Consider the following 26,127-nt stretch of genomic DNA (forward strand, 5'->3'; position numbering starts at 1 on the left):
AAGGTCCACTTGATATGTACAAACGACACTCAGGTACACTGTACAATGATGTGTTTATACACTTAAAAAATACACAAATATCTAAGTAGAATGAAGCATATCAATTATGCATCTTGTGACACTGAATGATCGAGCTTGCATGCAATGGTATACCACATGAATGCGCAAGATGTTGATTGTGAAGAAAATCACGTGATATATCTAAAGTTTTTTTTTGTGTCACATGACCATAAATATGTTAATTTTTATCAGCCTATCTGTTTATTAACAATATTGTTGAGTAGCGGGAGAGGACATTGAAATCTTGCTCTTAATAATTACCAAAACAAAATCGTGAAATTTGTTAATGACTGATTTGTCTAAAAGGACATGGATATAGAATCAAGACCGTTATTGGGGAAATCGGATTCCAAATGTTTTGTAATATTTCTGACGTGCATGGCCGCAATGGGTGGACTGCTCTTTGGTTATGATACCGGGATCGTTTCCGGATCCATGTTGCTCATCAAGGATGACTTTAAACTGTCGTCTGTGTGGCAGGAAGCCATAGTTAGCGCCACTATTGGTGCCGCTGCCGTATTTGCTCTGATTTCCGGAACACTCGTGGACGTACTAGGAAGAAAAACCGTCATCATGGCTTCCAGTTTCATCTTCACAGCTGGCGCGGTTGTTATGGCGCTGTCGCCTGTTGATTTGAAGGAGGTATTGCTCGTCGGACGGTTAATAGTTGGGGCAGCAATAGGTAAAGATATTAAATCACAAGTTCTTCTTAGGCCCTCAGTGTACCCACAGATCATGTCTCTGATTCACACGAAAACTAAACAAAATGTGTTCTTTAAAACATTTAAATTTACTAAAGTGATAGAATGAAGACTATTCTCTTCCTTATAAGTATTTAATTTTGTTATTATTGACAATAACATAAAGTGTAAATTTTCCTTCAAACTTTCTTCCCTGTGATATCGATTAAACTACATACGTAAAGGAATTTTTTCTCTTTAATTTTAGTCAAATGATTCAAACAATTTATAAATTGCAATTTTTTTTTGTATTTCATCTATCAAGAAATAATTAAAGTTGAATACAAAATATACATATAAGCCCTAGAAATAAATCGGCCTTTCTTCATGGAAATGCACTTCGTACTTTTTTGAAAGCAATATAATGATTTCAAAGAAACACTGATCTTCATTCATTAAGGTGTATCAACATCATGTGACTTTACCATGTTCGACATTACGTATACGTAACAATATCACGGCGGATTTGATTTTTGGTTATCTTGAATGAATCGCTTGTATAACTTGATGAGTCCGTTTTTGTGTCACTGGTCTACAGATCCCACGGTGGTGAGTTCGAATCTGATAGGAACTGTATGTTCGCTTTTATACAATACCTTACTTTTTTAAATCTGTATATTGTATTGATGAAGTTTGATTTTTTCACCTATATGTTTAGAGGTCATTACTCAGGGTATTCAATTCAAATCTTGCAATCATTTCACTAGCCTTTACCTCTACTATACATGTACTTTGATGAACTTGTAAACTCATTAAACACTGCAACATCTGACCATTTTCATTTTATTGCATATATTATCTTTTGTATTGTATGATGTTGTAAAATGTATTTGTATTCTCTATCTTCCACAATATCACATGATTTGTAATTGCATAAACTTTTCAAATTAATTTTTATTGCATACGCTAAAGATAATTGACACAAACAGAAAATTAAAAAAAACCCACAGAATTACAATTATACAATTTCTATTGTAAATAATTATACACTACAGATGGGAAAAGATTAAATGCTTTACGTTTAAGGATAACAGTACCATATTGATATTCATCCATACGATATCTTGCATCGACAAGAGAGAAACAGCATGCTCAAAATGATGCTGTAGAACAGTTTTGTTTGACTGGTTAATTTCAGTCATTTTGGTTGTCATCCTAGGTGATCTTTGTGTTTTCCTTGGATTTTCACCCACCATGTTTCTAAGCTTTTCTACATTTCTTCTGATGACCTTTTTTTTTAGTCTACCTCTATGTCTCAATCCTTTGAACAATGAGCGTATATTTACACTTGCCCAAGTCAGTGTCCTTTGAATTTATTTTCTCATTGTCATGGTTATATCTGCTCATTGTCATGGTTATATCTGCTCATTGTCATAGTTATATCTGCTCATTGTCATGGTTATATCTGCTCATTGTCATGGTTATATCTGCTCATTGTCATGGTTATACCTGCTCATTGTCGCGGTTATATCTGCACATTGTCGCGGTTATATCTGCTCACTGTCGTAGATATATCATCTCATTATCGTGATTGTATCTGCTCATTGTCCTGCTTATACCTGTGCACTGCTCACATACAGGGAAATTTAAGTGATTTTTCGTTCATACATAAAGGATCAAAGAGTTGTGCTGTTGCTAATTCTGTAAATAGAAATTCAAATGTTGCTGGTTTTTTCCACATTTGATGCAGACATAAATAATTAAATGAATGTTAATTTAATTTTATGAATTAAAAACATTATCTAAATTGATATAAAATATGCCCATTTTATTTAGGCTTTACAAATATTTTTACGGGCAGGAGAATTGAAATGGTTGCATGTTTTCTGAAGTATTGGTGTACACATATAATATCACGCACTGAAGACCAACCATGTAGAGTAGAGAGAGAGAGAGAGAGAGAGAGAGAGAGAGAGAGAGAGAGAGAGAGCACTCTTAGCAGGATATTATGAAAATAAGACCAAGTATGCATGCTATTCATGCAAAGGACACCAGAAAAAGTTCTTTGACTTGTTACGAACAGCTAGCATAATATTCATATAGAAATAGCCGATTTGTAACTTTAAAATAATATTTTCTTAATCACGAATAGTTCTGAAAGTGTGCATGCTAGGCACCTTCATTAATACAAATATAATACACCCTGATCAGTAACTTTCGAACAGACCCATTTCATCATTGACGATTGATTCATAGACATCCATTCATACTTCATTCGCAATATTTTTCTTTCATTTCAGACATGATTTATAGTACAAAGTAGAAATATGCCCCAGTTTGAGTAAATGAAATACGTCAACGGTATTTGGATATAACAGCATCTTACTGATGGAGTTTTACGAAGAGGCTTACTTTTACAATCGACGGCTGACGGATATCGATAGCATAGAATGTCGTTTATCTTAAAAACGTATAAACAAGATAAATTATCATATAGATAATCTTTGACTCTTTAACTTGCATATTCTGTACTGAGTAATCAGGCCACCTTCTTTTTAATAAATAAATAAATCTTTTTACATCTACAGCACATCTCAACCTTGCTACAACAGCATACTTTGTACATGTTTACAAATATGCTAAACATTATATTGCCAAGTAAAAGAGAGGGATATCAATATATAGACCGGTCGACAGGGGATGCTTACTCCTCCTAGGCACCTGATCCCACCTCCGGTGTGTCCAGGGGTCCGTGTTTGCTCAACTCTCTATTTTGTATTCCTTTAGGACTTATAAGATTAATCACCGTTCATTATTTTCACTTTTTCATAGAAATGAAATGCAGGGCGCGTTATTTCTCCCTGAATACAGAGGGCGCTGTCCTTAATCCACAACGTCAATATAAGGAATAGAGAGAAAGTTTACTACATCTGATATTAAATGAAGGATTTCCCCCCTAGGAATTAGATGTAATTAATGACAAACAATGTTACTGCAGAATAATTTGTAATCACGGATTATATTTAAGTGTCCATTGTTTGATTTTTGCGCAGGCAATAAATGATGTGGCACAGTCTGTAACTATTGTTGTTCATCTTATTCAGACCAGGGTCACGAGGTATTTATTATCCATTCTTCGTTATTAATTTTTATCAATAGTGTCGACGACCAAAACAAAAAACACAAGATATTCTGAAATTATTTGTGCAACCAATGCATTAACATTATATTAACATGGCTACTGACAAAGAAGTTGATGGTGCTGGGGTTTCAAAAGTGTCATTTAAAATCAACATTTAACTAATTCTATGGTCGTTATAACGACCTAGTTTGCCAATACAACCTATCAATGGATCAAATCTTGGGTCAAATGTTGTCTGACGTTTTTCATACAGATTGTTAGCCGTTCTTGGTACACTGATTTTGACTACAGATAACTCCGTTTACCTGATCAGGATATATGGCTCACGGTGGGTGTGACCGGTCGACAGGGGATGCTTACTCCTCCTAGGCACCTGATCCCACCTCTGGTGTGTCCAGGGGTCCGTGTTTGCCCATTTCTCTATATTGTATTGTATTGCTTATAGGAGTTATGAAATTGATCTCTGTTCGTTATCTTCACCTTTCATTAACATGGTCTCACTGAGGGCAATGAACGGAACATGTTCATTACATGAATATCGAATGTAATCTTTCTGTTGAAATCTGTTTTTCACGTGTGATTAAAGTTTTTGAAAATAAAATTTTATGTGTATGAACGTCAATACATTGCACAGCTCGACCTACATTGCAGTTATGTAACATTAGGAGTGGAGGTTGGGACTAGCTCCACACTTTTTTAAACATCTTACTTTTCCGGCTATTATTACAGGTAAAGTTAGCTAGCTTAATGTGCAAAGTTGGAACTAAAAATCGGTTCCCTGTCTTTATTCTTTATTAGATAATTGTGAATTGTAGTGGAAATGTAAAATTAACCGACTGATGGAAATGAAGGATCAATGCTTGCCTCCTTACATCAATTGTGACTCCATCACCTCAGGTTACCCCTTTTTGAACTGCTTTTTAAAGAAAAAACCATGCGACATGTACGGTTATATTTATATAATCACATGATTTCAACGTGTCTTTTCTTTCCAGGTGTTTGTTTGTTTCTTTGCCTTTTTAAAAATAATTCTTTTTTACAGATTACTTCTAAAATTCTCGGAATTCATTGTACATTACAACGTGGACAGGAATAACCATCAAATACGCTTGTTAACCCACCCACTCCCTTCCCAATTCTACAATTTGACGAAAAATACATTTAAAAAAAATATCCCAAGATTAAAATAACTAAATCTTGTTTTCATCATAGATATTTTGCAACCTGCTAAACCTTAACATGATAAAGGGTTTGGCAATGTAAGCTTTTCTATAACTTAGGACCGCATCGATAAGCATGCCCCTACTTCCGGTGTAAGGGGAGTAATTGCAAAACAATATTTTTCAAAAAAAAATAAAAATATATATATATAGCCCTTTACACAGTAGTACAACTTGAAAATGTTTTTTTTGTTGTAATTACTTTACATTATTGGCATTATACAGGGTTTGCATCTATGTCCGTACCTGTTTACATCGCTGAAGCCGCTCCTACCAACATTCGGGGGTCTTTGGTTACCATGAATCAACTCTTTATAACCATTGGGATCCTTTTATCCAGCATTGTGGCCGGAGCTTTCAGCACTAACAAAGATAACGGATGGAGGTACTGTAATTGCTACTGTTCATTAATCTGACTCTTAAAAGAGTAATTGTGGTAACCTCTACGTGCGCGCGTGGATTCATGTGTGCGTGCGCGTCCGTAACAATGTTGTGGTTGCCAGACAAAAAGAGTATCATTCGATATTTCATTTTTTAAAAACTTTCTACAGAGATGATGGGTGGTCACCAGGGGAATCATAATTGTACATGTGAATTTTTGGGTCGAGGTCAAAGTCAGCATATAATACACCCCGTGAGGGGATGCTGTGTTTTGTGGTTTTAAGATAACATGGTGATTTTAAAGCACTAGCCCGGATCATGCAAGTTAAAGATAATTCTTAGTTTGTTTGCTTTCCTTTAGAACATATATATCATTAAATAAATTTTATATCCTTCAATCGCCTACGTTGTGTAGTAGAATCAAAATATGAGGAAATGGTTGAATGGACTTCGATTTCACAGCGGAACTGGTCTTTTAGACAGAAGTGAAGGTTGTTCATCTGATATGTCGTTTGTGACACGGTCTAAGCGGGTTTTTTTTAAGTAAACGAAAAACTCCGACTCTACTTAGATCAGAGGCAAAGGTACAAAAGATTGGGATTAAACAATCGGCAGTGCCGCTTCAGCGTACGCGAACAATATTTGAAATTTGTTAATGTTAACATTGAAACAAAGTAAAAACTTTCATATTCTGAGAAAACTACACATTCTAATACTAGTATCTGAAATAAATCAGACACAAGGGGTATATGAAAATTGAACTTGCATATCAAACTTTATATCATTTGAAACCTCTTTGGTAAATTTTAGGTATATGTTGGGGCTTGCTGGAGTTCCCAGTGTAATCCAGTTTTTCGGATTCTTCTTCCTGCCAGAGAGTCCTCGGTGGTTGATTTCCAAAGGACGTCACACACAAGCCAGGTCCGCGCTTGAAAGGATACGGGGAACTCAAGACGTAGCTGATGAATTAAATCTTATTCAGCAATCTGTCAACGAAATGAGCGAGGAGAATAAATATAGTAAGAACGATCGAATAAGATAACTCGTTGACCTTCTATCTGCTGCTTCTTTATCAATGTTCAGCAAACTGAAACTTCATACAGGCACTTTAAAAAGTTTACTTTCATCTTCAAGTGTCACACCAAGTTTCAATTTTGCAAGTCTTCTACTTCTCTGGAACCGAAATGCATGGTTTCTTTTCTTTCTGCTTCTTCAGACGCCTTCCAAGCCTTTGTACTGATGATGAAGACACAGCCAGTGAGACGCGCTCTTGTACTGGGCTGTCTCCTGCAACTGTTTGGGCAGTTCAGTGGAATCAACACTGTCATGTATTAATCTTATTTCCTCTCTTTCCTGGAGTGATTCATAGTCATATATACGTTATCTGGTACTTGTTTGCAAGTGTAATGATTGCTCCCTTATAAAGTAGCTTAGTATTCCACTGTTTTCCCGCGTACGTTGAAGAATTTTTAAGAATACATGTATAATGACACCATTTCTCATACTCTATTTACTGTACACTGCTTGCTCTCTTTGACTTCCAGTTACTATAGTGGTACCATTTTGCGCATGTCCGGATTTCCCTCAGACCTCGCCATTTGGTTAGTTTGTATTCCTTTTGCTGTTAATTTTCTATTCACCTTTATCGGGGTCTACGCTGTTGAGAGAGCAGGTCGCAGGATCCTCACCCTAAGTAGTTTTATCGGTAAGTATCGTCATTACATTTAGTTATAGGATCTAATTCTGGTCCTGCATTGTAAGATCTAATCCTGGTCCTGCATTGTGGGATCATCCTAGTCCGGTATTGTAAGATATCATCTTGATCCTGCGTTGTTGGATCTCATCGCATTACACCATTAAGATCCGACAATAGTCATCCACTGTAAGATCTCAATGAAAGGCGAAGATAACGAACAGTGATAAATCTCATAATTCCTAAAAGCAATACAAAATAGAGAGATGAGCAAACACGGACCCCTGAATATACCAGAGGGGGGTCACGTGCCTAGGAGTAAGCATCCCCTGTCAACTGGTCACACCCGCCGTGAGCCCCAATGTAATACTCCAATATAAGATCTCATCCTAGTACCCCACTACAGGATTTCACCTACTGCATTGTAAGGTCTAATTATGGTACTCCACTGTAAGACCCCGCCCCAGTACTCCATTGTAAGACCCCGCCCTAGTACTCGATTGTAAGACCCCGACCGAGTACTCCATTGTAGGACCCTGCCCTAGTAACCCTTGTTGGACCCTTAGTACTCCATTCTAGGTCCTCGACCTAGTATACCATTGTTGGACCTCGCCCTAGTAATCCATTGTAAGACCCCGCCCTAGTAATCCATTGTATGACCCCGTCCTAGTAATCCATTGTAAGACCCCATCCGAGTACTCCATTGTATGACCCCGTCCTAGTAATCCATTGTAAGACCCCATCCTAGTACTCCATTGTATGACCCCATCCTAGTAATCCATTGTATGACCCCGTCCTAGTAATCCATTGTAAGATCCCGCCCTAGTAATCCATTGTAAGATCCCGCCCTAGTAATCCATTGTATGACCCCGCCCTAGTACTCCATTGTAAGATCCCGCCCTAGTAATCCATTGTAAGACCCCATCCGAGTACTCCATTGTATGACCCCGTCCTAGTACTCCAATGTAAGACCCCCGACCTAGTAATCCATTGTAAGACCCCGATCTAGTACTCCATTGTAAGACCCCATCCTAGTACTCCATTGTATGACCCCATCCTAGTACTCCATTGTAAGACCCCGACCTAGTACTCCATTGTAAGACCCCGACCTAGTAATCCATTGTAAGACCCCGACCTAGTGCTCCATTGTAAGACCCCATCCTAGTACTCCATTGTAAGACCCCGACCTAGTAATCCATTGTAAGACCCCGACCTAGTACTCCATTACATGACCCCGACCTAGTACTCCATTACATGACCCCGACCTAGTACTTCATTGAAAGACCCCGACCTAGTACTTCATTGTATGACCCCATCCTAGTACTCCATTGTATGACCCCGCCCTAGTACTCCATTGAAAGACCCCGGACCTAGTACTCCATTGTATGACCCCGTCCTAGTACTCCATTGTATGACCCCGACCTAGTAATCCATGGTAAGACCCCGACCTAGTACTCCATTGTAAGACCCCATCCTAGTACTCCATTGTATGACCCCGCCCTAGTACTCCATTGAAAGACCCCGACCTAGTACTCCATTGTATGACCCCGTCCTAGTACTCCAATGTATGACCCCGACCTAGTACTCCATTGTATGACCCCATCCTAGTACTCCATTGTAAGACCCCATCCTAGTAATCCATTGAAAGACCCCGACCTAGTACTCCATTGTAAGAACCCAAACTAGTACTCCATTGTATGACCCCGACCTAGTACTCCATTGAAGGACCCCGACCTAGTACTCCATTGTATGACCCCAACCTAGAACTCCATTGTATGACCCCATCCTAGTAATCCATTGAAAGACCCCGACCTAGTACTCCATTGTATGACCCCGACCTAGTACTCCATTGTATGACCCCATCCTAGTAATCCATTGAAAGACCCCGACCTAGTACTCCTTTGTATGACCCCGACCTAGTACTCCATTGTATGACCCCATCCTAATACTCCATTGTAAGACCCCGACCTAGTACTCCATTGTATGACCCGACCTAGTACTCCATTGTATGACCCCATCCTAGTAATCCATTGAAAGACCCCGACCTAGTACTCCATTGTATGACCCCGACCTAGTACTCCATTGTATGACCCCATCCTAGTAATCCATTGAAAGAACCCGACCTAGTACTCCATTGTATGACCCCGACCTAGTACTCCATTGTATGACCCCATCCTAATACTCCATTGTAAGACCCCGACCTAGTACTCCATTGTATGACCCCGACCTAGTACTCCATTGTATGACCCCATCCTAGTAATCCATTGAAAGACCCCGACCTAGTACTCCATTGTATGACCCCGACCTAGTACTCCATTGTATGACCCCATCCTAGTAATCCATTGAAAGAACCCGACCTAGTACTCCATTGTATGACCCCGACCTAGTACTCCATTGTATGACCCCATCCTAGTAATCCATTGAAAGACCCCGACCTAGTACTCCATTGTATGACCCCATCCTAGTAATCCATTGAAAGACCCCGACCTAGTACTCCATTGTAAGAACCCAAACTAGTACTCCATTGTATGACCCCGACCTAGTACTCCATTGTATGACCCCATCCTAATACTCCATTGTAAGACCCCGACCTAGTACTCCATTGTATGACCCCGTCCTAATACTCCATTGTATGACCCCGACCTAGTAATCCATTGTAAGACCCCGACCTAGTACTCCATTGTAAGACCCCATCCTAGTACTCCATTGTATGACCCCGCCCTAGTACTCCATTGAAAGACCCCGACCTAGTACTCCATTGTATGACCCCGTCCTAGTACTCCAATGTATGACCCCGACCTAGTACTCCATTGTATGACCCCATCCTAGTACTCCATTGTAAGACCCCATCCTAGTAATCCATTGAAAGACCCCGACCTAGTACTCCATTGTAAGAACCCAAACTAGTACTCCATTGTATGACCCCGACCTAGTACTCCATTGAAGGACCCCGACCTAGTACTCCATTGTATGACCCCAACCTAGAACTCCATTGTATGACCCCATCCTAGTAATCCATTGAAAGACCCCGACCTAGTACTCCATTGTATGACCCCGACCTAGTACTCCATTGTATGACCCCATCCTAGTAATCCATTGAAAGACCCCGACCTAGTACTCCATTGTATGACCCCGACCTAGTACTCCATTGTATGACCCCATCCTAATACTCCATTGTAAGACCCCGACCTAGTACTCCATTGTTGGACCCTACCCTAGTGCTCCGTTGTAGGACCTCGCCCTATTGTCCCATTGCAAAATCTCATTATACTTGTATACTTCATGGTATGACGTCAGTATGATACTAGTGCTTCACTGAAAAATCTATTGTCCAATCGTACTTCAAAACACTGGTGTAAAAACATACGTGTACAAAATTTTAGTAATAGGTAGCGGAAAGGTGAAAATAACGAACATTACTGTAAATGTATTACATTTGGCTGTGTATTCTATTTAGCGCCTTTGGCGGAACGCAGCTTCCGCTAAATCAAGTACATCGCTAAATGCCATCCGTAAATCTAGATGTTTAAAGGATTCAGGAATGCGCTAAATGAAATCTACGTTAACTTGTTGAAAAAACGATTTCCGCCAAATATCGTACACGCCAAATATAATACGTTTACAGTATTCCATCTCATAACTCCTTTAAGGAATACAAAATAGAGAGTTGGATAAACACGGACTTCTGGATATACCAGAAGTGGGATCAGGCGCCTAGGAGGAGTAATCATCCCTTGTCGACCACTTACCCGCTGTGAGCCCTATATCTTGATCAGGTAAACGGAGTTATCCGTAGTCAAAATCAGTGTATAAAGAACACTAACAATTTGTATGAAACACGTCAGACAGTATTTGACCTAACGATAAGTTGTACTGGCAAACTAGATCATTATAGCGACCATAGAATTTGCGAAATGCTGGGGTACCTCTTAATTTTTTATTCTTTGTGGGAATTATGAGAATGATCACTGTTCGTAAACTTCACCTTTTCATGTTAAAGAATAACTTGCCTTATTCCTTTTCAAAATCGCTAATCCAAATTGAATTATATTCTACATGTACCTGTAAAATGTTCAACTATTAACAATGCATTTTAAAGGAAAGAGTGACATTTCCTTATCACAAACTTCGAAATCTAAACCGTCACTGTCTACAGTAATCATGATGAATAACAACATTGATGTAAATCTAAATCATCACAGTCAATAATCATGATACATATATGTAAATAACCACAATGATGGGGATCTAAATTGTCACTGTCCATGACTATTATCTTTCGTTTTATTTCCTAGGAATCATCATCGCTTTGGTTGTTCTGGGACTCGGATTTTGGCTTTCTGATGAACATTCACCATCCATACACCATCATCTGGATAATTCCTCTATCTGCCACACAAAATATCAGTAAATAGCTATTATACAATCACAGTCAGAAAGAATTTCTATGCAGAACTACACATCGAGTAAAGTAATGGCTGCTCACATTCTACCTTAAGTTCAACACGACGTTTGTAACATTGAATGAGAAATTGATCATGTATCTGTTGCTCTTTAAACAATCCAACGAAAGACACAGCGACCTCTAAGCAATGTTTGGATTCTTACCAAGTTTATGTCTTCCTTATTTCATCATCTCTAGTTTTTCTTATGCTTTAATCTGCAATAATAAGACTTTGTTCTAAGATGCACATGTTGTGTTCTAGAACATGTGGTACGTGCATCAAGGATGACAACTGTGGATTCTGTTGGGAGAAGAAAGACCCGGACACCTCCGGTTATTGTCTCCACGTGTATAAGACCCATCCAGAGCGATATGCCGAGCCCGAGGTCAATACCACCAGCTACAACGAATCCCTGTGTAACAAAACCTACGACACAAAGAACTATGGCTGGGCCAACGACTTCTGTCCTACAGACTACTCGTGGATGGCGGTTCTGGGACTTGCACTTTTCGTCATGTCATTTGCACCAGGTAAAATCAGTCAACTCGATGTGTAAAATATTCCCTCTGAAAAAAAAACCCAACAACATAATGCCATAAACGTTGTGGATACATTGTCGATGTCAGTAAGTATTGCAAGTTGTGTTTAACGAATACATAGCTTACCTCGAAAAATAAAAATCAGCTACTGCCATGGACGTCATTCGTCACCAAAACACCTTGAATATGTCAATCTTCTGGGATGCGTATTACCTGGAAAATCTGTTAAACGTCATACTTACTCATCGACAAAATATGATCTAAACCGTTGATTGTACATCAAACTTGACTTCGTTTCCGCGGGGATCCGAGTTAGAATAGGTCCTTAGTACCACTTGCTTGTCGTAAGAGGAGACTAAATGGGGGCGGTGCTTTGGGTGAGATCGCAAAACCTGAGGTCCCGTGTCACAGCAGGTGTGGCACGATAAAGATCCCTCCCTGTTCAAATGCTGTAAGCACCGCTCATAGGCCTAAATTATGCAGCCCTTCACCGGCAATGGTGACGTCTCCATATGAGTGAAAAATTCTCGAGAGGGACGTTAAATAACATACAATCAATCAATCAAACTAGACTTCTTTTATTACAACATTCAGAAAGTTTGTAGATAATTGCTGGTGGACTAACTCTGACGAACCTCATGCAATGAGCCGGTGCTTACCGTAGGACTATCATTGACGCCTTACTGTGTCCCAGAGGACTATCATTGACGCCGTACTGTCCCACAGAGGACTATCATTGACGCCGTACTGTCCCACAGAGGACTATCATTGACGCCGTATTGTCCCACAGAAGACTATCATTGACGCCTTACTGTGTCCCATAGAAGACTATCATTGACGCCTTACTGTGTCCCAGAAGACTATCATTGACGCCTTACTGTCCCACAGAGGACTATCATTGACGCCGTACTGTCCCACAGAGGACTATCATTGACGCCGTACTGTCCCACAGAGGACTATCATTGACGCCGTACTGTCCCACAGAGGACTATCATTGACGCCGTATTGTCCCACAGAAGACTATCATTGACGCCTTACTGTCCCACAGAAGACTATCATTGACGCCTTACTGTGTCACAGAAGACTGTCATACGTCCATCATTTCTCTACGTGTATGAACACTGGAGTACCTTTTCAGTACAAAAAGGGGGATTTGAAGATAAAAGTGACGAAAAAGACCTTTTCTGTTAAAATTGTTCAACGACAGGGGAGGGGGTTGTTTTGTAATTCTAATAATCTCCTCGAGAACGCATATGAAATTCTATCCCAATGTTAACCAGAGTCACTCGCAAGTTGCAGCTATTTATCCAAGGTAAGAAAGTCAATATCAATATATTCAGAAAAACATTTTATTAATTATTTTCATCAAACAGCAAGAGATGTGACGAAAGTCTGCAGTATATATGATACAAGTTGTTATTAGTGACAAGTACTGCTTTCTCATTCCAGGACTTGGTCCGAACCCCTGGACAATCAATTCAGAGATTTACCCGCTATGGGCCCGAGGGACAGGGATCTCTATAGCTACCGCTGTTAACTGGGCAGCTAATCTTGGAGTCTCGTTTTCATTTCTAACTCTCTTGGAAACCATCACTACATACGGTAACCAAATATACAAGCTTAACAACACCAACTGAATTACATAAATATATGGCAATGTGTTTTACTATTTATTCGGAAAATAAGTACTAGTATACCCCTGATTTAAAGATATATATCTTCTTTTAAAGATATCCCTTTAAGTTAAGTGATATATCCCAACTTAGATATATCTTTTTCTAAGAAAGAGAGAATTGAATCTTTCACTTAAAGAGATATTTTCAACTTAGGAAGAAATCTTTATTACATTGAGATATATCTCTTCATTCAACTTAAAGAGATATCTTTATGAGAATTTGTAGGAGAGATAACTTTAAAACCTAAAGATATATCTCCTTAAGCATTCATAGGAGATATCTCTCAAAGAAAGAGATATCTCTGTCGATTATTTTAATTCTGGTCGTATGCACACAGAATGTTCCCAAAAGCGAAAGCCCACCACAGTCATCCAAAAGAAAATAATACAAATGTCATACGAACCCATATTAAACTAGCCCTTATACTACTGGTCAGTAAGAGCATTACTTGAAATTCCAGATATGTTTATTCAAAATTGATAATGCTTAGGTACAAATTGATGTGGTAATGCTAGTACATCTACAAGCACATTTTAAGCCCTTGCAATATTAACATATTCAAGTACACTCCCTCTTTCCCGCTTGGGGCGACTGCAAGGGACGCCATCTGGCTCTGTCAGCAGCTACTCGAGGTACCTTGGTCAGATCTACAGGTCTCTTTTGGCTGGTTTCCCTAAGGGGGTCAGTGAGTAGAGCCATCGTCAGCGTCTTGTTTGGATGATCTGCGATATTGTTGACATCCTGGTTCTTCATTTGAGATGGTATTAGACAAAAGATCTTAAGAAACATGCCTATGGGATTTGGTTTGGAAGACAGATATTTCTTTCAATGGCCAAAACGATCTTCTAGCACTCTGATCTATACAGGATGACATTGCTGTTGAAGATTCTGATCTTAGTATATATGTTAAATCCTGTGAAAGATTGGTTTGCCGTGCTGATCGTGGTGTTGATTACCTTGTCGGAGTCACCCATTATGGTGATTTTGCTTCCCAAACATCCTTTAGTGGCTTGTTGAACAATATTGGGTTGCAGGTGTTCGTGGTGTTCACTCATAAGACCTGTGTATTTTTAATATTGATCTTCAATCAGATTTCGCTAGCTGTAGCACTGAGATATTCTGTCTTCTGCTGGATATCGTGGTGTCTGATAGATAGAAGCCAAGGTCATCAGCATAATCCAGGTCTTCTGTCATGTGCGACGTTTCTCATGACCCAGTCGATTGCCAGGGAGAATAGAACGAGATGGAATACATACTTGCTTCTCCTGTGTTCATTGCAAAAGGCTCTGTGAGCTGGTTGTTATGTATCACTCGGCAATCAAAGTTGTCATAGAGGGACTGGATGATACGAACCAATTTCGGTGGGATGACATACTCACGCAGGATCTTCCAGTGAGACTTGCGGCGTAAGCTTTCAAAAGACTTCTCTCAACGAATAAAGCATAGAGTGTGCTGTTCCACTCGCATATCTGCTCCAAGATATGTTCAAGTGCAATACAGGATTTCCCCTTTCTGAATCCGGCTTGCTCCTGGCGTAGTATATATTCTAAGGTAGCTGTAATGCGCTGTGATTTGATGTGGCAGAAGACCTTGCTGGTGAGAGAGAAATGTAACCTTACACCAGTTGTTGACGTTTCCAAGGTCACCTTCTTTGAGCAGCTTGATAACTCCTTTCCAGTCGTCTGGAATATCCTCTTTATCCCATATATCTTGGGAGGATAAGCTGAAGTATGTAGGATGCTTCTTTTCTTTCTGCTTTCAGCATCTCAGGACATACACTTTCCTCTCCTGTAGCTTTGGCCGCTTTACCATTCTTCTCTTTCCACCTCTCCAGCTTTGCCATTTCCTCTGTAATTGCTGAAGCGTCCCCTCCTTTCAGAGGGAGCTCTTTATGTTTCCTCATGATCTGGTACACAATGTCCATGTCTTTCCATTCAGCAGCTGCCTGTGCTTCTTCAGCAAGTTGTTCATTGTAGCGGCGCTCGTCTATCCTCGCAAATTTCTTCACTTCCTTATATTTTTCTTTGTATAAAGTGGTTACCTTCTCTTTCAGTCGTGGTAACTTGGCATCTAAGTGGCCTTTTTTTCCGTTGTTTCATCTCTTCTATGACGGACCATATCATGTGTCTTTGGATAACCATTCTGTTTTGGTACATCTATGGTAGCCTATGACGTCTGCAGTAGCATAATTCATGGTGTGGTTGAATTGATAAATAGTCACAGCTGTCTTGTCTTGATGTGTGCCGCATCAGTTCCTAACATGATGTTGGATTCTTTTCCGTCAGTTGGGAACTTGAACTTGGTAATATTGAAATGCTTACTCTTACTTAGACCTTTCTCAGACTAATCTTTGCTAGTAGAGGGTTGTGGTGACTACTGATATCAGCGTGGTGCTTTGCTCGGTAGAGGGTGCCTCCACAAACTGTTGATCCTAATGTGATCTATCTGACTTTTACTGTTTCCATCTGATTAAAGATATCCCTTTCTGAAACTCAGATATCTTTTTAACTTGAAAGATATCCCCTTCACATTGACTTCTAATTATGGTAAAAGCTATACCTCTAAAGATCAAGATTCCGTGGGGATTCGGGTTAGAATATGTCCTCAGTACCTCTTATTGTCGTAAAGGGCAACTAAATGGGGGTGATCCTTCGGATTGGACAATAAAAAACCAACAACGAAAAACCGAGTCCTCGTGTTACAGAAGGTGTGGCTCGATAAAGACCCCTCCCTGCTCAAAGGTTGTAAGAGCAGAGCAACCAACCAACTAAAGATCAAGATATCTATTTAAGTTTGAGATATTTCTCTAGGTTAGACATATACCTTAAGTTAGATATTTTAAACTTTCAATAAACCTTACAATGATAAAGAGACATATCTAGTATGTTAAAGAGAAATCTCTCCAAGTTAAAATGGTTATCTCTATTGAATAAATAGTAAACAGTTTGCCATGTAGATGACTTGATGTACATCATGTACATGTACTTAACAAAATACTTTCAAAATGTCTCTTGAAGATGAAATAATTTCTATTGTTAATCAAAACATTATATGCACTAGACATTGTTCCACCATTCTCAGCATCTCGAACTCATTTATACAGGAACGTTCTTCCTATACGCGGGAACATCATTCGTGGGCTTTGTCACACTTTATTTCCTCCTACCTGAAACCAAGAACAGGTCTCTGGAAGAAATAGAGCAGCTTTTTATGACTGAGGCATACAGAGCCCGGAGGGAGTCGCAGAGGCAATACAATGTCCAGAGTGCTGCTTACAGGAGCGATATACATGATGACTCGCCACCAATTATGTAACCTTAACAACCTGTGCGCATGCCGACAGCCTTCTAGCAGTGACTAAGCTGACGGAAATATATCATCGACTACCTCATCGTGATTTGACATTAGTCATCTCCCATATTTACAGGCATTGAAATGATCTTGTGTGAATATACTATCAGCTAAATTAATAATGTACACACATATATATACATGTATAATGACTTTGTATGTTCCTGTGGTTTGTGAAAACAAATTGCACAGGTCCGATAAATTTTGATGTGTGAATAAGTATTTTGACTTTATATATATGAACTCTGTACTCCTTCATGCATCATGATCGCAGATCAAATCAAACTTTTAATTTATTGCACTACACACACTATTTGCAAGGGTCTGTCTCTTGAGGTGAATTCCCTCTTTTTATGAATGAAATTCTACATGTACAACCAATGTAGTTTTCATACTGGCTTCTAAAAAGTTTTTTTTCTGCTTGCGATTTCCTTTTCATCACAAACTAAGTATAAATATGTAAGACTGACACCAGGAATTCCATGGATGAAGCATCAGTTGATGAGTAAAGTTTCATGTTTTAATGTGGGGTTTCATATTACAACAGTAGATAAATGTTTAAAGTCTATTCAAGCTTCTCGTAAATTGCATATGTAGCTCTCTATCTCATTAATTTCTTACTCCGTTTCAAATTTTAAGATCCATATTTAGTTGACTTGAGTTTCAGAAAAAGTTGTAAAGATTTTGGAAAGATATGTTGAAAATCTATAGACATTCAAAAGCTAAAAACTTCACAAATACCGGGAAAAATTCGACAAGACTTATTTTATTTCTTTTTTATGGTTTTTAAATCATAAATTTTACTTTATATTATATTTATGTTTATTTAACAAAAGCATATGATAATCACCTAAATGTTGAGCCTTACATGATTCAATGCCAATAAGCACGTAGAAATACGGTAGACCCCCATTTTTGAAATTTATCTTTGGTATATATACATGAACAAAAACACACATATATAATTTAAATAAAGAGATTACACTGTATAATGAAATATATTTTGAAAACTTTTCTTACGAGTTTCATGCTCAAGAGCTAACATCCTTAATTAAAGGAGTTTCAGTTGTAAATTTCCATGGAAAAATAAAAATTCATTCTGTATTTCTAATCTTGTTTATCTTGACGTGTGAACAAATCACCAGAAACTGGATTGAAGCAGATTCTGTTTGTAAAAATATTAAAATTCCATGATGTCAAACCAGATTTCATTTGTCATTTGTTTATTTTTTCAATGAAAAATACCTAGATAATCATTTTGAACATATCTGACACAAACACATGTATCAAATATTAAATAATTTATTCCTCACAATAAAGATTCAATAAATACATGTTAAGTCCAATGCTGAGTATGAAATATTCAGTTCATGATTGTAATCAACAATTAATGACTTGATCCCAGTCTATATAATTAGAATACACTTCCATTTCCAGCCAGCGCTCATAATTCTGTTTGAATTCTTCTGTAAGGTCTATGTCCTCCCCGAGGACGCTGAGCGTACAATTGTCCACCGGTTTGAAGTCGGGGTCTGCGCTGTGTGGGTTGTAGCGTCTCTGATTAAATCGGTCGACACACGCTCGCAGTGCGCACTCCTCTGCCTGGAAATCCCACGGCCGGGCATCCATGTCTACAAGACAATTCATTATGTTATCACCATTTCACTTTTAAGAATATAATGAAGCAATATGTACATGATTTATAACAGCCCTTGTAAAACTCAAAATTCAAAGCTTCAGAGACTAAATATTATAATTTCTTCAGCATCATTGGTTGAATACTTTATTTTCCACTGTTGGTGGGATTCAGTATCAAATTCAGCAAATTAAACAAAAATTATATGGATAGAAAGTTGAAATAAAATTTGAAGATGTATACCATCATTCCCGGCGTAAATTAGATCTGACTTGGTATAAGATTTTTTGATAAAACAAATGAGATGATTGACTTGAATTAGAATAAAGCACTTCATAAAATGAATAAATTTTGAGGTGGAAATCGAGAAAACTTGCCCCTCCGAATTTCTGTAATAATAACAGTTATCATTCCCATAACAAATCATTCAATTTTTAATTATAATTACCAACTCTACAATGAAATACACACACCTGTTTGATTTCATTTGTATGGGATAACAATTAAAGTAATGAAATATTAAAGAAAACTATTATCATTATAATCCAATTTTAAACATTTGTATAATCGATGAAATCACTCTGAAGTGCTTTACACTATTAATAAACAAATTTAAATATAGAACAAAAAAATAAGACATTATATGAACTTGAATAACATAAATGTGTCATAGTGGTAAAACTATGTGAAACAGTTAAATCCATAGAGAACAATGCAGACAAGTTAAAAACAATTAAATGGTGAAACATAGTGTGTATAGTAAAGGTCCTGATAAAGAAAGTTAATGATTATCCAACCCCACAAATAAAGTGGACTGAAAATGATCAATCATGGATATCTTACAACAGCTCTAAAGTCAGGCTGGAAGACCACCTTCAGGTAGTTCACACCTTCAGGTAGTTCACACCTTCAGGTAGTTTGCACCTTCAGGTAGTTCACACCTTCAGGTAGTTCGCACCTTCAGGAAGTTTGCACCTTCAGGTAGTTCACACCTTCAGGTAGTTTGCACCTTCAGGAAGTTTGCACCTTCAGGTAGTTCACACCTTCAGGAAGTTTGCACCTTCAGGTAGTTCACACCTTCAGGAAGTTTGCACCCTAAGGTGGATACACTTTCAGGTAGTTCAACATGGGAAATTCTGATTGAGAACCAAACTGTTTACACAATGAAAAACTTTAATATTTTGGGATAGATAATATTGATAATTTATGGGGGAAATGCTTTCTTGGTATGATACTTTGCAAACTTGAGTCACAGTACACTATTCATCTCAGACATACCCTATGAACACTTGTAATACAACCCCAGATATTCTCATCGAGAATAAAGCCATGTTTTCGATAAAGGTAGTCTAGGGTACATTATACTCCCTTCTGGAACTACATGTTCATGATGCCTATCTAAGTATGCATACTCAAAGTCACTGGCTGTAACACTGTCATTTGCAATGACAGTGGAATAATATTACTGCTATATACCTAAAATTCTCTGTCAGCAGAGCAGGTTTGATGGAGCCAATTCAGCGTTACTGAGAGCAAGATATGATCCAAACATGATTTTTAGTATAACATTTTAAATATATCACAAAGAAATTAGATATCAAATTTTATTTTCCTCCTCAGTACTAAGGTCTTATATACTAGGCTATCCATAGTTAATTAAACTTTAATCAGTGGCAAATCGCAAAAATCTATAATGTAGAATATCCAAACACTATTAGATATTTTGTGGTTTGAAAAAAAGATGTCAAGATATGTACATCTATAATTACTTTTTGAAAAAAATAATCCTATAATAGAAGAATCATTACTAGACATACATGTACATTGTATATATAATCTACCTTTTAGATGCACAAAAGAATAAAACTACACTAACAGGAATTCCAAATTTTGTATAGTCGTACTAACAAGTTACTACCTTTACAAAACAGTGATAATTCACTAGATTTTACTGTTGGCAGGAACCAGAAAAATTGAATCATTCAATTGCAGATTGCTTTGTAGTGAAAGAAATATGAATTGGAATAGAAAACTAAATGCAAAGCACCTTTAAAGTACATGTAAATGCCTTGAGAAGAAGTCAATTTTAAACACAAAACAGTCCATTCCTAATAGAAAATTTCAACCATATAGACTTTATTTAGAGACTCTTAAACAAATATATCTATAGGATGCATACTGGAATAAATATACTGTATAAAAACTGAAAGTATAAGAGTCAATTCCATTCAAAAAGTTCAGAAATTGCCAAATGTATTGGTAATCTTATCAACGAAACAGTACATTCCTGGTAGAAAATTTCAACCAAATATTTATATATGGCATACTGGAAACAGTTTACTGTTTAAAGCTGTAAATATAAATAACATGATGATCATTGGAGAAGGACATGCATGATAGTTATATAAATACAAAATAAAACACATTCCTTGCACTCACTTTTAATGAACTTCTGACTATCTTCCTCCTCTTTTTTATCATAAAAATCATTTTAACTTTTACATAAGTAATATGTATGTACATGTACTAATATTAATATGTAAAATGTCAAAATAAAACGAATATGCTGATTCAGTGGCAGATCCAGAACCCCCCAAACCCAACCCCTCCCCCCTTCATCTGAAAATGTTGCTAAAAAGAGATAAAAACAATGCATTTTGAGGGTGGTGACCCCCCTTTTGAAAACAAAAATTAATGGTAGAACCCCCCCCCCCCCCCTTAAAAGATTCCTGGATCTGCCCCTGTGATTATTGAAATTTCCACATGCTACTATAGATAGTTTAAAACTAAATATCAAACACATATTCCTCACACTCACTTAACCTCCAAATCTCTTCCTCATATTATTGATTATAAAATCATTTAACTTTCAGATATGTAATTAATAATATGCATATCTAAATGTTGAATACACATCGTGTGTTACAGGTGGCTTACAGGTAGAGATATTGTTTCTCGGTTTGTATATCTATAGCAACTACACAGTTAAGAAATGTTTATATGTCTATATTCTTGTTCATCCTGAAAATACTATCGTTCCAATAACAGCATTTCACTTCTATTGATCGAGCTCACTGATTGGCCGTGTGGTTTCAATAAAAGTGAGTTTGAATAACCATACTATGCCATTCTTTCAACATGAGAACAAAAGTAAAACCTGTTTTGTTGAAATCTACGAGAAGCCTGGCTTAAAAATTTGCATGCTCGATCAAGCAAAGCAATACGTTGTTATTGGAAGTATAATAGTATATTGACATGTATGTAAATTAAAAATGTGAAAGCTAACAAAAAATCATCAGTATTTTGAAAAATGTCGGAACGGATCAAATCCGATACAATTTTACACAACTTGTCTGGAACATTAAAGTCATTTATAGTGTTTTTAAAATAAATGATACCAAAAGTGATGTAATTTCTGCTTTTACTGAAATATTATAGTTAAAATGCTTATTTTTGTGAACAGTTACCTTTCAAAAAATATTGAGCAAATAGAATATTTTGATCAGAAAAGTAAATTGAAAAGATCAATCATTGGCATAGATATTATGTTAGTCCAAGTTTGGGAGCTATGGTTTTTTTTTTTTCCAAGAAGAAAAACAGCATGAAAAATATGTAGTGTAAATCAAAAACCAAAAATGAACAGAAAATGTTGTAATTGTGAAGATGAAGATAACAAACAGCGACCAATCTCATAAAACTCACAAAGAATACAAATGGACCGCTGGACACACCAGAGTACCTGTCCAGGGGTCCACTTTGTTCACCCTGAGGTGGAATTTCCCTATCCAAAACAAGTAAATAATGAAGAATTATTTCTCTCACATTTTATCCACAGTTTAGAGCTTTTAAAAAAATTCAAAAGCTTTAAGAAGATTTAAAATCAGTGAAATCCTCATTTATTGAGCTTAAATGCAAAAACTAACTCAGTCGGAAAGAGCATACCTGAAAATGGTTTAATTTTTTTTATGTAAACTAAAAAAACCCAAGACTGCCTCTAAGAAAGATATAACAAAGCAAACAATACAAAATACGTCACTATGTAACACGGGTATGGTCGGTTTCACACCGGTGATAATGTGAGAAAAAGCAAGACAAAGTCCACCTACCATTGCCATACGCCCAGTCATCATTGAGCCTGTGTCGGACTTTCTGATAAATGGCAGACATTGTTTTCATGTTGCTCTTCCTCCACTGACGGCCCAGGTACTTGGTCTGCATCTTCAGCAACTTGAGGACGTATAACTGCATCATGGCCTGCTTTACCTTCAAGGCTCTCTTTAGAATTGGGGCTGACTTAAACACCACTAACATCTGAAACAGTGGACAGGATTAAATATCAACATTGGAAACAGTGACCAAAATTAAATATTTGTTTATTTGCATTGTGACAAACTGATGCTTTAGGCAATTAAGTGAGCATTAATGAGAAGGAAAGCTTTCCAGAGTAACATTAGAAAAGAATGATGCAAAAACAAAACGTCACACGAAAATGTCTTATGTCGTATTTCATATAAGGGCTATTCCAGAAATAAATACATGGGGGGGTCGGGAGGCACCTTTTGTATATACCAAGCACCCATAAAAAAAAATAAAAAATTACCCCATGACCCATCAAATTAATAAACTCATTTTACAATGACCCATTTAAAAAAAAAAAAAAACTAACCAGACCCACCACAAAAATATTTTTTAAAATGAAAACGGTACAAATCTCGCGAGGTTTTTGGGACAAACATTCTAGTCAATGACGCGGTAACGCCTGTGCGACATTGTATCACAGTAGTTCTGAAGAAACGATGTCACATAAACAATCAAAGGCATCTATGGCGGGAATGTTGGAAAGATTGTGAGTCCAAACGATGCTATTATCATGAAATCGGTATGGATATGTTTTTCCACGAATCGTTCGTCTTCTAATGGAGCCTGCGCCCGGAGGCCTCTATATCACCATCACACCGACTGATAAATATAACGCATCGGTACCCTCGTATAAATTAACTAAGGTTTGCCTATTTTTATTAGAAAACGGAATACCTATTGGTTTCAAAATATTCCCAAAATCGATGCACTGTAAACTGTAATAATCTACAGAACAGAGTTCGCCGCCATCACGTCCAAAGGGACCCTATTAAACGCGCCTCTAATTTGAAGAGTGCCGTAATGGAAAGTTATGCGCTGCAAAGAGTGACAACTCGAATAGTTCTATGTTACTTTCGATTTCGAAAGCAGCATTTCGAAAGCACGTTTTCAATTTTCCCTCCGACGTTTTATAACCAACACGACAAGAGCGAAAATAAAAATATTCTGAAAACTCAACACCCACGTAGCACAAAATAAAACAATAGAAACTACTCACTACCCATAATAAATATTTTATTAACAATCCCACCACGGACCAATTAAAATATGAAAAAATACGACCACCCACACAAAAAAATATCATTTGCCGCCCGACCCCCCCATTTGATCATTTCTGGAACAGCCCTAACAAAATTTAAAGCAGAACTCAATAAAATAAGACATTAATATTAAGCAAAATAGAATGGGAATAAATATCTTAAGTTTTCATTTGCTATTTGCAACCATTAATGCTGCTTTTAACGTCGCAAACTGAGTTTACTGATAACGTTAATTTAACCACAAGTGATCATTAGTGGATCTAACAAGGCCCGAGTCTTAAGTAAAGTTATGATTTACCATAGTCCTAGAGTGCTTCCATTTGGTGAGCTTGTTGAGTATCCTTAGGAGGTTTATACAGGAGAAGAGATTCCTCCAACAGAATGGCTGGTCGTCACCACTCTCCTGAAAATGTAAACGCTTTCAGTGATAGTGAAAATGTAAATGCTTTCAGTGATGGTGAAAATGTAAATGCTTTCAGTGATGGTGAAAATGTAAATGCTTTCAGTGATGGTGAAAATGTAAATGCTTTCAGTGATGGTGAAAATGTAAATGCTTTCAGTGATAGTGAAAATGTAAATGCTTCCAGTGAAAATGTAAACGCTTTCAGTGATAGTGAAAATGTAAATGCTTTCAGTGATGGTGAAAATGTAAATGCTTTCAGTGATGGTGAAAATGTAAACGCTTTCAGTGAAAATGTAAATGCTTTCAGTGATAGTGAAAATGTAAATGCTTTCAGTGATAATGAAAATGTAAATGCTTCCAGTGAAAATGTAAACGCTTTCAGTGATAGTGAAAATGTAAATGCTTTCAGTGATAATGAAAATGTAAATGCTTCCAGTGAAAATGTAAACGCTTTCAGTGATAGTGAAAATGTAAATGCTTTCAGTGATAATGAAAATGTAAATGCTTCCAGTGAAAATGTAAACGCTTTCAGTGATAGTGAAAATGTAAATGCTTTCAGTGATAATGAAAATGTAAATGCTTTCAATGATGGTGAAAATGTAAACGCTTCCAGTGATAGTGAATCCCTAGCAATGTTCTAAATACAGAACTAGAGTGATGAACACGAGTGCGTTCGAGACCGCCATTCCCGTTGTTCTTGTGCTCCGTTCTTAGAGTTGTAAATGACGAGATCATGTGAACATTAATGTGTTCTTATTCTGGAACCACACTAGTACAGAGGTGGTGCGAGTTCTTGCACCTCGAACCTGTTTTCATGATGTGTACTTGTCGTTCGGAATCACCAGGAGTTTGTAATCGTGTGAGGAATGGTGGTCTTGAATGCACTCTATGTGTCACTGTTGATGACATCATCAATCATGGCACATTATATTGACCTCACACACTGGATATAAGTAAACATAATCAGAGCCATTCATTGATTAACAATAAAAAGTGCCGCAATGTCATAAAAACGGGATTTTTAAAAAATTTGAATAAGTAAATTTCTCATAAGGATAAACTACATCTGTTATTTGCCTAATTACATACATAGAAAAAAGGGAACACAAACATTACAACTACTGGATAGTAAAAAAGATGAGCCGTCATAGATCACACATTGTGTAGAATTCTAAACCTACCAGTGCCTCAGCAGTAAGCTCAGGCTGTTCTCCAACCACACAGCCGGGGTAGTCTAGGCAGGGGATACTGCAATACAAAACACAGCAATGAAATTCACACTGACCACAGACACCCGGAATAGTCTCTACAGGGGATAGCAATGAAATTCACACCCACCACACAGCTGGGATAGTCTAGACAGGGGATAGCAATGAAATTCACACCCACCATACAGCCGGTAGAGTCTAGACAGGGGATAACAATGAAATTCACACCCACCACACAGCTGGGATAGTTTAGACAGGAGATAGCAATGGAATTCACACCCAACACACAGCCAG

General features: G+C 37.6%; 2 protein-coding genes across 7 annotated transcripts in view; one reads left to right on the plus strand and one right to left on the minus strand.

Annotated features, from left to right (window-relative positions):
- The first annotated feature begins 232 nt into the window (after positions 1 to 232).
- On the plus strand, positions 233 to 18,393 carry LOC125654071 (proton myo-inositol cotransporter-like). 2 transcript variants are annotated; one of them, XM_048883820.2, is made up of 9 exons: positions 233 to 742; positions 5,328 to 5,487; positions 6,294 to 6,502; positions 6,700 to 6,811; positions 7,028 to 7,188; positions 11,472 to 11,583; positions 11,883 to 12,151; positions 13,610 to 13,762; positions 16,940 to 18,393. In XM_048883820.2, the coding sequence occupies exons 1-9, from the start codon at positions 370 to 372 to the stop codon at positions 17,149 to 17,151; spliced, it is 1,761 nt and encodes a 586-aa protein (XP_048739777.1). In that variant the 5' UTR covers positions 233 to 369; the 3' UTR covers positions 17,152 to 18,393. The 2 variants fall into 2 exon arrangements, with proteins under 2 accessions (XP_048739777.1, XP_048739778.1); XM_048883821.2 differs by lacking the exons at positions 6,700 to 6,811; positions 7,028 to 7,188 and having other exon boundaries at positions 234 to 742.
- An 80-nt stretch (positions 18,394 to 18,473) lies between these two features.
- LOC125654070 (striatin-interacting protein 1 homolog) overlaps positions 18,474 to 26,127 on the minus strand; it is a 34,564-nt gene continuing 26,910 nt past the window's right edge. For 2 of the 5 annotated variants that reach the window (XM_056143369.1, XM_056143368.1), the window contains 5 exons: positions 25,807 to 25,873; positions 24,521 to 24,625; positions 22,930 to 23,134; positions 21,263 to 21,292; positions 18,474 to 18,818 (listed from right to left, as the gene is read on the minus strand). In XM_056143369.1, the coding sequence (XP_055999344.1) occupies positions 18,568 to 18,818; positions 21,263 to 21,292; positions 22,930 to 23,134; positions 24,521 to 24,625; positions 25,807 to 25,873 (658 nt within the window). In that variant the 3' untranslated portion in view covers positions 18,474 to 18,567. The other 3 variants (XM_056143370.1, XM_048883819.2, XM_056143371.1) reach the window with 2 other exon arrangements.

This window comes from Ostrea edulis, chromosome 7 (genome assembly GCF_947568905.1).
Source record: "Ostrea edulis chromosome 7, xbOstEdul1.1, whole genome shotgun sequence".
NCBI classification, from domain to species: Eukaryota; Metazoa; Mollusca; class Bivalvia; order Ostreida; family Ostreidae; genus Ostrea; species Ostrea edulis.

Bases quoted from the DNA above. Each gene is read 5' to 3' on its own strand.
- LOC125654071 (XM_048883820.2), top strand. From the start codon at position 370: ATGGATATAGAATCAAGACCGTTATTGGGGAAATCGGATTCCAAATGT. The intron at 5,488-6,293 runs GTACTGTAATTG...GGTAAATTTTAG, and splicing joins AACAAAGATAACGGATGGAG to GTATATGTTGGGGCTTGCTG. The intron at 13,763-16,939 runs GTAACCAAATAT...TCATTTATACAG, and splicing joins GGAAACCATCACTACATACG to GAACGTTCTTCCTATACGCG.